This window comes from Geospiza fortis, unplaced genomic scaffold (assembly GCF_000277835.1).
Source record: "Geospiza fortis unplaced genomic scaffold, GeoFor_1.0 scaffold27, whole genome shotgun sequence".
Lineage (NCBI taxonomy): Eukaryota > Metazoa > Chordata > Aves > Passeriformes > Thraupidae > Geospiza > Geospiza fortis.
This window is the reverse complement of record NW_005054329.1, coordinates 3,698,619-3,710,101: the sequence shown is the minus strand read 5'-3', so window position 1 is coordinate 3,710,101 and position 11,483 is coordinate 3,698,619. Positions and strand designations below refer to the sequence as shown.

The 11,483-nt window shown below is 48.1% G+C and overlaps 2 protein-coding genes across 3 annotated transcripts in view; one reads left to right on the top strand and one right to left on the bottom strand.

The window, feature by feature from the left end:
- REXO4 (REX4 homolog, 3'-5' exonuclease) overlaps window positions 1-141 on the bottom strand; it is a 5,741-nt gene extending 5,600 nt beyond the window's left edge. Inside the window, exon 1 of the mRNA XM_005421377.2 lies at window positions 82-141. Within this exon, the coding sequence (XP_005421434.1) occupies window positions 82-141 (60 nt within the window). The remainder of the gene's footprint in view (window positions 1-81) is intronic.
- ADAMTS13 (ADAM metallopeptidase with thrombospondin type 1 motif 13) overlaps window positions 38-11,483 on the top strand; it is a 17,800-nt gene continuing 6,354 nt past the window's right edge. The window contains exons 1-19 of one of the 2 annotated variants that reach the window (XM_031057253.1): window positions 38-205; window positions 502-568; window positions 1,368-1,651; window positions 1,790-1,931; window positions 2,274-2,410; window positions 2,983-3,066; window positions 3,144-3,268; window positions 3,530-3,676; window positions 4,017-4,118; window positions 4,626-4,776; window positions 5,395-5,499; window positions 5,921-6,072; window positions 6,176-6,239; window positions 6,752-6,878; window positions 7,307-7,455; window positions 8,796-8,916; window positions 9,513-9,593; window positions 9,853-10,034; window positions 10,444-10,579. In XM_031057253.1, the coding sequence (XP_030913113.1) occupies window positions 140-205; window positions 502-568; window positions 1,368-1,651; window positions 1,790-1,931; window positions 2,274-2,410; window positions 2,983-3,066; window positions 3,144-3,268; window positions 3,530-3,676; window positions 4,017-4,118; window positions 4,626-4,776; window positions 5,395-5,499; window positions 5,921-6,072; window positions 6,176-6,239; window positions 6,752-6,878; window positions 7,307-7,455; window positions 8,796-8,916; window positions 9,513-9,593; window positions 9,853-10,034; window positions 10,444-10,579 (2,422 nt within the window). In that variant the 5' untranslated portion in view covers window positions 38-139. Of the gene's footprint in view, window positions 206-501; window positions 569-1,367; window positions 1,652-1,789; window positions 1,932-2,270; window positions 2,411-2,982; window positions 3,067-3,143; window positions 3,269-3,529; window positions 3,677-4,016; window positions 4,119-4,625; window positions 4,777-5,394; window positions 5,500-5,920; window positions 6,073-6,175; window positions 6,240-6,751; window positions 6,879-7,306; window positions 7,456-8,795; window positions 8,917-9,512; window positions 9,594-9,852; window positions 10,035-10,443; window positions 10,580-11,483 lie in introns of both variants that reach the window. The other variant, XM_014307168.2, reaches the window with a different exon arrangement.

The window sequence follows — 11,483 nt, the reverse complement described above, 5'->3', positions numbered from 1 at the left end:
CGCTCTGAGCGTGTTTGCTCAGGGGCTGTTTGCTCAAAGAAAAGCTGCTTCTGCTCTTTCTGCTCTTCCCTTCCGCTCCACGTGAGGCCTCGGGCCGAAACCTCTCGGTGCTCGGCTGGGAGAGCTCGGTCCGTCCGGCATGACCGTCAGCTTGGCGCTGCGGGCGCTCGCCGTGCTCCCGCTGGGGCTGTGCTGGCTCCCTGAGGTGAGTCTGACCTCGCAACGGCCTTTCCAGGAACGCTGCCGGCCTTCTAAGAAAAGCTAAAAAAAAATTAAAAAAAAAAAAAAAGAAAAAAAAGAAAAAGAAGAGGAGACGAAGCGGTTCTAAGCCAAACTCCGTCCGAGCTCGCTAATCACGAAGATAAAGCTGTTCCCTCCTTTGTGCAGCCCCTGCTCAGCCATGAGGGTTTGGCACTGGGGCTGCTGAGCTGTTCGCTGGCATTCCTTCCAGCGAAGGGAGAGCCTCGTGTCCATTTGTTTTTGCTCTTCTTCTTCTTGCAGAAATTCCTGGGCGCTCTGGATGCGGGCGATGTTCTGTCTTACTTTGGAACCAGCTCAGTGGCTGATGGTATGCAGGGCTCAGTGTCCCTCGGCTTAGAGCACGTCTGGCCATTGGGTTCTACCCCTGTGTGGCTGGCAGTGCAGAGAACTCTGATTAACAACCCCTGAAATGAGCAGCTTTTGGTGTTTCTGAGTCCCAGTGCAAGTGAGGCAGTCTGGGTTTCAGTGTGAGTGGATGGAGAGATGTGTCAGAGCTTCAGATCTGCTCAAGGAGATGTGCTCAACCTCTTTGCACGTTTCAGCTCAGTCCCCATTCTCTGTATTGGTGTTTTTCTTCTGAAAAAAGCTTTAGACTGAGCGTTACTTTAAATACTTGTTAATTATTATTATTATTAATAAATGCACAAAGAGATTTGAATTCTGGGTCTGGATTGCTGATAGTTCAGAATAAAGATTTTGAAGTCTCAAATCCCTAAAGGAAGGGTGTTGTCTCCTTGTGAGTTCACCTAGTGCTCATCCCAGTTTCTTTGTCTGCATTGTGATAATTCCCACTCAGTAATAGTTAAAATCTGCAGGAACAAAACTGTCTCAGCCTTTTTTAGATGAACTGTTCTGTTTATTGAGAGAGCAAAAGCTCCAATAAATTCAGTGCCAGTTTCTGTTGTGTGTTCCCAGTCAGATTATCCTCACTTTGGAATACACAAAAGCACAGAAATTCTCTGGCTGTTGGCACCATGACCCCAAGAGGTCACAGCTGTCATTTTTAGGGTATTTTTCCTGGGGAAATAGACCTTACATGGGGTTTTTGTGTATCATCCTTTCTCATAACCGCTCCCCTTGTTCTGGTCTTGTTTCATTTCTTTCAGTACCTGAGTTTGTTGTGGCTGAGCCAGCTTGCCCTTGTCAAGAAGAACATTTTGGGCTGGCGCCCTGTCGGGTCCAGCGCTGCTCCATCCAGGCCTGGGGGCAGCTCTATGCCTTTGAATTCCTAGAGGACCATGCCCTCCTTTCCTCCTCCTTTGTGAGCAGCCAGGTGGTGAACTCTTCCTTTGTTTTACTGAGGAGATTCCCAGGGAGCTGCTTTGCAGGTGGAAAAGCCCTGCAGCCTCCTGGGGCCAGCAGCAGAGTCACTTTCTGTGAAGGGCAGCTGGTGAGTATGAGCAGGAACAGCCTCTGGGGGTGGCAGCTTCATGCACCAAACGTGTGAACCATCCAGTAAACCCTTGCCATCCCCATGGATAGCAAATATCTTAGGAATAACTCAGAGATGGAATTTTATCTGCTTCAGCAAGGAGTGGTCACCGTAGGCGAGGAGAAGATTCACATCAGGCCAGTCAGGAGCAAAGATGTGGCTCTGCTGAAGGACCTCGGCTTCTCCAGCCCCCACATCCTCTTCAAAAGTGCTGCAAGAGAGGCAAAGCCAGCCAGAGGTAACAGCCCTGCTGGAAAAGCTGTCTCCTGGAGCATTGCTTCCATGAGCTCAGAGGGAAAATCGGTGTTTACAAATACAGGGGTAGACCTGAAAAGGTTCCTCACCTCACCGAGGTGTGCCCAGTGTGTCTGATGTGGCTGGTTGCTATTTTGATAGCACAGCTGTGTTGCTAAAACTGCTGGCAGGTGAAAGACACCACCACAAGTGGGGAAGCTGAGCAAATCCCTGGAGAAGTGGACTTGCAGCTGAGTTATTGCAGCCTTGGGGGAGAGGGAGTGGATCTGTCGGACCTTTTATGGTGCATTTGAACCTCCTGGTGTCCCTCTGTGCTGTCCAGCAGGGTGGGCTCCTCCTCGCCTGCACAAGAGGGCTGAGGCAGCTGTCAAACATCTGGAGCTGATGGTGGTGGCAGGGCCAGATGTTTACTTGTACCACAAAGAGGACACAGAACGTTACATCCTGGCCAACTTGAACATTGTGAGTGTCTCTGTCCCTCAGGGTGGTTGGGGTCACCTGTCCCTGGTACAGAGCTCATGTGCAGGGCATTCCTCTCTGCTTCCCTGGGCATGAAATCCCCCAAGTTCCCTTGTACAAGGAGTAAAAGGAAATCTTAGAGGATTTAAAACCCACATAGAAAATGTAACTCTTAATTTCATTAGTAATGTTGCAACACAGGTAAAGAGTTTTCTTACCCTGGGATTGAGCTAATTCCACTGAATCCATCTTATATTTTACATTTCATTTTTATTTCTGTTATAGATTTTTCATGTCTCTTTTTGCAATTATTAAGAATTTTTCTGTGTGTGTACTGCAGAAAAGTCTTTAGCATTCACTCTACCCTGTGAAACTTTTCATGCAGATTCTTCTCTCTGCTTCAGAGTATCTGACAAGTCCAACCACTTCTCATTTCTTGACAGATTTTTTAACATTTGTAGTGCATATGTTAGTGTTGTAGTTACCTTTGGAATGAGTGTAGCCCAGTTTTTGGGAACAGGGAGTGGGAGTCCCCAGGACCCCTTGTTTATTGAATCCTTTCTATCTCTTCTCAGGGAGCAGAGCTGCTCAGAGATGCCTCACTGGGGGCTCATTTCAGAGTTCACCTCATGCAAATGCTGGTTTTGAGGGAGCCACAGGTAAGGGGAGGGCTGTGTTTGAGGCTTGCCCAAGCTCCAAGCAGTTTGGAATGTGCCAACGTGTGCCTTCCCTCCAGGCAGAGGTGAACATCACCACCAACATCACCTCCTCCCTCATCAGTGTCTGTGAGTGGAGCAAGAAGGTGAATCCCCAGAACGACTCTGACCCCCAGCATGCTGACATTGTCCTCTACATCACCAGGTGCTGAGCTCCCTGCCCTGGGAGGGGCTGGGAAATAGGATTAAGTCGTTTTATTCAGTTCTGCTTTCTGAGGAGTTTTGGCTTTTTAAATGTGGAATCATCATAATATTTAAGTAGTGGGCAATCCTGTCGAAAGAAATGTTAGATGGTTGGCAAAGCTAGACCAGGACAGCTCAGATAAATTCAGCTGAATGTCTAGACCTGGCTTTTTTAGCTGTAGGGGGTCTTTGCTCTTTCCTCTTTATGTCTCCCTTACTTTAGGTTTGACCTGGAGTTGCCTGATGGGAACAAGGAGCTTCGTGGAGTGACTCAGTTAGGGGGAGTCTGCTCCTCCTTCTGGAGCTGTGTCATTACCCAGGACACTGGCTTTGACCTTGGAGTCACCATAGCCCATGAGATTGGGCACAGGTCAGTAGGAAACTGCCAGAGCAGCCCAGCAGGCTTTATTCAGGTAAAAACATCCTCCAGTTTAGGAAAGAAGCCAAAGGACCTCTTGACATAAAAGGGAATTCCCCATGGATTATTCTAACCCTTTTGATCATCATCCTGGATTATTTTGGAAAGAGTTCCTTGCATTTCTTGCATTCCTGGATGTCCCGTGACAATTAGAAGCTGCAAAGAGGAGAGAAACCCTTTGCAACAACAGGAGAAGGAAGGGCTGCAGAGGGAGCTCAGTCCTTGCTTAGAGAAGGGAGGCTCCAGCCTCTGGGTTTCCTCTTCTCAGGGCTCTGTGCTGCTTCTGTTACAGCCTTGGCATTGCCCACGATGGAGAGGGGAATCTGTGCAGCAGCAGTGGTTACATCATGGGCTCAGCTCCGTGCAGCCGGGAGCAGTTCCTGGCCCTTGTCAGGTAAGGGAATGGTTGAGTTCTTCAGCTCCCTATGCTGGGAGCTTGGGAGAAAAAACCTCAAAGAATAAAAAAGTTTATTGAAAAATGAGGAACAGTGAAAAGCTTGGGGTTTGTTTATTTCTTAGCACTTGTTGCTGAGGTTAAACCCAGTTTTTGCTTCACGTCGCTGGAGGTGGCTTTGGTTGGTGCCTGACGTGCCTGGGCTGGGTTGGATTTCTCAGACACTGGCTCAGCCTGCACATTTTATTTACACCACCAGAGCATCCAGGCACTGCAGGCTGTGCTGGCTGGGTGCAGGACAGGAATGGGATAAAACTCCAGCAGCAGGGAACTGTGAGCATCTCCAGGCAGCTGCTGCAACTAAATCCATCCCAGCCCACAGTGAGCATGTGTTGTCTGGGAAAGCAGCAGCCAACTCCCAGAGTGAAACTCAGCACAAGTCTGCAAACATGTCCTCGTCCTCACTACCCACAGCTGGGAAAGTGTTATTCCTCATGTTTCTATCAGTACAGGCCAAACAAGCTGCTTGAATGACCTGCCGGACATGGACGGCAGCATCCCGGGGTGGAAGCCTGGCTTGTACTATGGAGCAGATGAGCAGTGTAAAATTGCCTTTGGGAGTGTGGCCACAGCTTGCACCTTTGCTGACACCAATGTTGTAGGTAGAAAGTTTGTTTGTCTTGCTAAGGGCACCTGGGAAATATTCAGGAGCCAAAATTCGGGAGAACTGGCTGGCAGCATTTTTATTCTGAAGGGATCGAAGGTGCTTTTCTGCCACAGATTTCTTGGCAAAGCTTTTAAAATGTTTCCCTTCTCTTCATCACCTCTTTCCTCCACATAAATCTCCTGCAAGGTTTGCATAGTTGGGTGCTGTTGTGCACAGCTGGCAGTGCTGGGTGCACACACTCAGGGTCCTGCCTTGGGGAATTTATGTTCACTGGATTCCTCCAGCTTCCCTGCCACGGCCCAAATCCCTTTGTCTGGGAAGCACAGCGTGTTTAATAGCTGCCATCTGGACATGTTTTGTTAATGAGGAAACACTAAGGTGGGTGAAACTTTAATTGCTTCAGTTGATCATCTTCCAGCATTACAGCTGGTGATCACTACAGTGAGGATCTTTTGACTTGCCCACAGCTTTTGCTCAATGGCAGGAAAAATGAAGGAATTTGCATTGTTGGGTGTCTGGGAGAAAACCTGGGACATGCCCTCTCTAGACTTTTGGGACTGTGTTGTTGAGCCTGACTCCCTGAACTCCGTGATTTTCTTGTCACACCAGGACATCTGTAAAGTTCTCTCATGCCATGTACATCCAGCAGACAAATCCAGCTGTACTCGGCTTCTGGTGCCCCTCCTGGATGGAACTGAGTGTGGGATCAACAAGGTAAGGAGGCTGCCACCAGGACTGGGTGTGGGGGCTGTGGGGCTCAGACAGCAAAGCTCTGTCAGTGTCTGGAAGGTACCTGGCACTCACTGCCCCTTGGCCAGGGAGCTAAAACCACTCCTAAACTGGTACTGTCGTGTCCTGATTTTGGTCTTTCCACCTTGTCTTTATATCTGGAGTTGCTTTGCAGTTCTGTAGCCTGATATCTGAGCCCTCCTTCTACTGGTGTGCTCTTTGCTTTGATCCCAGCCTCATGTTAGACCCTAATTAGGAAGGGGACTCTTCAGCCCCTTGTCAGAAGGTGCCTCATTCACCTTGGGACTCTGTTACTGGCCTGCCAAAGACAGGGACTTGTGCCAACCTTTTAGATCCCAGCCCTGCCATGTTCACTGCTTCCAGCTGCGTGTGTTCTTGCTCCTAGTGGTGCTCCAAGGGTCAGTGCAGCTCTCTGGAGGAACTGAACCCCATGGCTGTGGTCCATGGGCACTGGTCTGCCTGGAGCCCCCTGTCCCCCTGCTCCCGCAGCTGCGGCGGGGGGGTGGTGCTGAGGCAGCGCTTCTGTAACAACCCCAGGTGAGATGTGGGCATCTATCTGTGCTCAGGGCCTAAGGGCTGAGTCTTCCTCTTTGCTTTCCTCTTGCTTGCTGCCTCTGTTGAGGAATTCTGTCATTTCCAGGCCTGCTTTTGGAGGGCAGGATTGCCACGGTGCCAGCGTGCAAGCAGAGATGTGCAATACACAGGTAATGGAGCTCAGCAGCATCTGAACTTCTGTCTCACTGTTGAGCCCTTTGAGGAGTGGGTGTTTTGTGACTGTCTTTCCCACAGCTGACTGCTCTGGTAAAGATCTGGTGTACAGGCTCCATCTGTCTGACAGCAGGAGAGGTATTTGTGCCATGGAAGGCAGCAGGATTATTTAATAGCATTGTTCACATGTAATGAAGCATTTTCTCTGTGCCCCATAGCAGGACAGATGCTGAGAAAATAGTGACTCACAATGATGGTTTTCTTCAGATGGGCTTTCTTGTATTGTTCCTGTTTTCCATATCAATTTATTTTGTATAAATTGCAAAGATATCAACTTCCAAGCACAATTCTCTGCATATCCTGCAGCCTTCCTTTAAAGTTGTTTTCTTTCTTTGCAGTTGTTTGGGTGTTTTAATCACCAATCACTGCATTTTGCCTGTAGCTAGAGGGTTAAATGTCAGTGCCCAGTCACTTCCTTTCCTTACACAATTTTCTCTCTGGGATCCAGGCCTGTCTGATCACCCAGCAGGACTTCATGGCTGAACAATGTGCAGCAACAAATTTAAAGCCACTGTACCTTGATGTAGAAACACCATCCTTTTATACCTGGACCTCTGCTGTTGGCTTTGCCAAAGGTAAGGAATGTCTGGAACCTCAGTTTGTACTCATGGACCTCTGTGCTTTGGAATGAAAAGCCCATTTCACTGAAAGTTTTAGTTTTCGTAAGGAATGTCTGGAACCTCAGTTTGTGCTCATGGACCTCTGTACTATGGAATGAAAAGGCCATTTCACTGAAAGTTTTAGTTTTTACTTGAAACCTGGATGCTTTCTGAGAGATCATAGAATCCCAGAATGATATGGGTTGGGAGGGACCTTAAAACCCATCCCACCATGGCAGGGACACCTTCCACTATCCCCGGTTGCTCCAAGCCCCATCGAAGCTGGCCTTGGACGCTTCCAGGGATGGGAATCCACAACCTCTCTGGGTTTTTTCCCATTGCTTGATGAGCAGCCAGGAGCCTTCCTGAAAGAATAACTCCTTCCTTGTGCCTGCCTGCTCCAGGGGACCTGCTCTGCAAGCACATGTGCAGGGCTGTGGGCAAGGAGTTCATGGTGAGCCGCAGGGACAATTTCCTGGATGGAACCAGGTGTGAGCAGGATGACACAGAGCACCACGGGGATCTCCATGTGTGTGTCATGGGGAGATGCAGAGTAAGTGACTGGGGACTCCAGCTGAGCCCTTGACAGGTGATCTGCACCACAGGAACCAGGGGAAATCATGCTAGGAAAAAACAGTGTCCCAAACAACAGAGCGAGCTCTTCTCAGAGGAGAGTTTTGTTCTTGGTGTGTTGGATGGAGTCCAAAAATCTACTGTTCTGTCTGTGCATCCGCTGCCCTCTAGATAAGACATTCTGCTAATTATGCAGTAAACACACAGGGCTATTCATCCCTAATCCAAGAAGCAATTGGTTTATATGTTGGTGGAGGACACATCATTAGCTGCTCAGCTTGCCTGCTGTAATTAGCCCCATAAAATGCTGACTGTCTTGGAGGGAAGTGCCATGACTTGAATCACTGAGTCAATGGCAAGATAAGGAGCAAAACTTGGGCATCACAAGTTGACAGATTGATTTTTGGAGTATTGCTGATCAAAACTGAAGTCTAATTTCTGGAGTTTTTTCCTGGGTTGGATCTGAGGAAGGCATTCTTTCCTGATGACCTTGGATCCAACTCCCCCGCGCTGTCTGCATTTTAGGAACTGCTCAGTGCTGACCCGGCTGGATGCTTTCTGTTGTTTCTTTACATTCCCAGAATACTCCTTGTAAATTTTATGTTTTTCTCATTATCCTCGTGCTCACCATGTTTTGTGAAGTGTTTCTCCCCATGAACAGCAGAGGGTGTAGGCACAACCTGTTCTATTTTGGCTCTTTCGTTGGCAGCAGTGATAAATATGCATGTTATGGCAGCTTCCAAAGCCTGGGATCAGTGGCTGCAGCATAAATTCAGCAGTTGCACATGTTTTGCTGTTAAGCCTGCTGAGATCCTCCTGTAGCTTTGTGTAAATTAGTCTTGTTCGTGGGAATGGGGATAGAATCTCTCTTCTGAGTTCCATGGGGCTGAAGTGATGTGAGCTAGGTTTGGCTTTGGAGTCTGGGGAGCTAAAGATTCCTTTAGAACCTGCCATTCATGTTTACTGTCCTCTTGGGCTTTTGTTTTTTTCCTTCCTTCCTCCCTCCCTCCAGAAAGGGTTCATAGAAGAGAGCACAGAGCTTTGGGTTTAGGTCACAGGAGAGATTTTTTGGGCTGCTTCTTATGGGAAAGGAAATGTCACAGTTACTGAGAGTTGTGCTCTCAGCTAAGACCTCCCAGTCCCTGGCTTTGCACACTCCTGCCCAATGGCAGCTCTAGGTCCAAACACATCTTTTCTTTTGTTGTCTTCCTAAATCCAGATTCCAGATGGAAAGGGTAGTTTCAGGAGCTCAGGAATGTTGCTTTTGCTCACTTGTTTTCTCAGAACAGGCCAGGCTGACAGACTCTCCCCTCTGCTCAGGCATTTGGGTGTGATGGCCAGATGGGCTCCAGGAAGGCCATGGATCCCTGCAAGGTCTGTGGGGGTGACAACTCCACCTGCACCAAAGTGAGTGGATCCTACACAGAAGGGAAAGCTGAAGGTGTGTAGTCCTCCCCCTCAGGCTCTGTTTGTGGGCAGTCAGTATCTCAAATCTTCTCTGCATGACTTCTCCCTTCTGCTTCTGCACGGTTTTATTTTATGGAGGGTATGGAGAAGGATTTTGGGAGGTGGGCAGAACACTTTTTTTGTCATAATTCTCTGGATGTGGGTCAGAAATGTAACTGTTTGGGAAGTCCCATAAATTGTTGGGAGCTGGGGGTGATATCAGATCACAGAATCATAAATATCCCAAGGGATCCACAAGGATCATTGGGTCCAGCTCCTGGCCCTGCCCACCAATCCCACCATGTCCTTGAAAGTGTTGTCCATGCTTCCTGATTTGTTAAATTTGGGAACTGGTCTGGCTCTTGCAGTCTCATGTAGAGATCTTAGCAGAGAACCTAAAAAGAACCAAAGAAATGGGTGAGAAGAGGACACAAGATGCAGCTCAGCTGTGTTTGCTGTGTCACCATCACTGTGTTCAAGGCAAGGAACAGGGTCAGGGTGAATTTAGGAGTTGAGCTGCAGCCTCCATCCTTTCCCACTGAGCTCCAGTGATGGAAGCTGACCACATCTTTCTCCTTTTCACCCTTCCAGAGTATGTGACATTTCTGTCCTTGCCCTACAACACCACCTCAGTCCATGTCACCAACAGGAGGCCTCTCTTCACACACCTGGGTGAGTGGAATGAAAAGGAGAGGAGAGGATACAGGCAGGGCTGAAAGGAGCTTGTGCAAACAAAGAAATGGAATTTTTGGTGCTGCATTTTGCTTGTGGGATGCTCTCCAGTGGGAAGCTGTAGGAGCCACGCTCCATGGGATGCCAAACTTGGATCAAACTGGTTCTTACCAAGTGGGCAGCCAGCAGCTGCCAGCACCAGGGGACCCTGGTGACCACATCATGTCTCCTAACCTCACTGCTCCTCTGGCTTCTCCAGCTGTGAAGGTTAAAGGAGAGTACGTGGTGGCTGGGAAAGGAAAAATCTCACTGAATGTCACCTACCCATCAGTTCTGGAGGACAAGCAGATCAAATACCAAGTGTTTCTCACCCAGGACAACCTGCCAAGCCTGGAGGAAATCCATGTGGATGGGCCAACACAGGAAGAAATTGAAATACAGGTGAATTAAAGCAGCAAAGGTGGAAGGGGCCAGTCAGAAGTGGCCTGGTGTGGGTGGTTTTGCTGCAGAATCCAGGAGTGGTGGATTCAGGTGACTCAATGTGCAAGACTAGGGGAGATGGTGTGCACTGAGGAGTGATGGGATTGCTGCTCTTGGGAATGGCTGGAGGTTGGCACTGGGGGTGATTGTGTGGGGAAACCCACACTGAGTTAAACCTTCTGCTTGGCTTATTCACTTTCAGTGCCCAGAAGTCACAGGGTGGGTGCTCTGACTGCATCTGGCTGGGACTGAGGCACTGCAGTGAGCCTCAGGACTGGATGGAAAGAAGGGAGACTGGCCTCTCCTTCCTCCATCCTAAGAAATAAATCCAAGTTTTCTTCTGCACTGACCACAGCTTTTCCTTTCCCAGGTCTACAGGAGGTACACAAAAAAATATGGCAATGCCACCAACCCAGACATCACCTTCAGCTATTTTGTCCCCAGGGAGAGCCTGAGCTATCTGTGGGTTCCTCAGCAGGGCCCATGTTCAGTGACCTGTGGGGAAGGTGAGGCAGCAGGACTCAGTCTTGGCTTTTTATGGAGACTTCTCCTTTGGTCTGAACTGAATTTCAAAGCAGATTACTGGAAATCATTGCTGGTGTTCAACTGAACCAAAGAAAAAAAGGTGCTGGAGCTTTTGAATTAAATTAACTAATCAGCAAATGAGCTGTATCATCAAAATGATACTGAAAATGTTTGATCACAGAGAGGATTTTTAAATAGGTTTGAACTGAACTCTTGGTTTTAAGACTAAATAATTTTCTCAGATTTTTCAAAGTTACTGAAGACTGTAATTTGAAGTTGGCTAAACATCAGAAGTCTGAGACCAAAGGGGTATCTGGTGTCTAACTAAAGCCTCAGAGCTAATTATGAAACTTCCGTCTTTGAATTCTATTCCTGTGCCATGGCTAATCCTTTCTGTCTCCCTAAAGGAATCATAATGCAGATTGTAACAGCTCACTCTGATAGATGGCCTGACATCTTGTTTACCAGATAATTCAGATGACACTGTCAGGCCTCTCAAGACTTCTGTGACAAGGATTTAGAAAATGCATTAATGAATATTTATGGAAGTCAATCTACACAACTAGTTATGCCTGGAGAGCTTTTCTCCAGCAAATCCCCCAGGTGAAGTGATTGCTGAAACCCTGAAGTAAAGAGCTCAAAATGCTCCAGAGCCTCCAGCTAATGCAGCCACAAACAGAAAAAAAAGAATGAGAAACTTGGGACTTAAAATAACAGAAAGTTGGGAATCTAGGCTGAAATTGCACCTTGAGAGCTGAAAGTGATGCACAGGCCCTCCTCAGCAATAGTCATTGTTTGAAAACAAGGAGGGCAGAGCAAAGACAAGGCTGCTGATGGATTCTGGACATTTGGTGCTCAGGGTCATGCTGCTTGAGATTCAGGAAT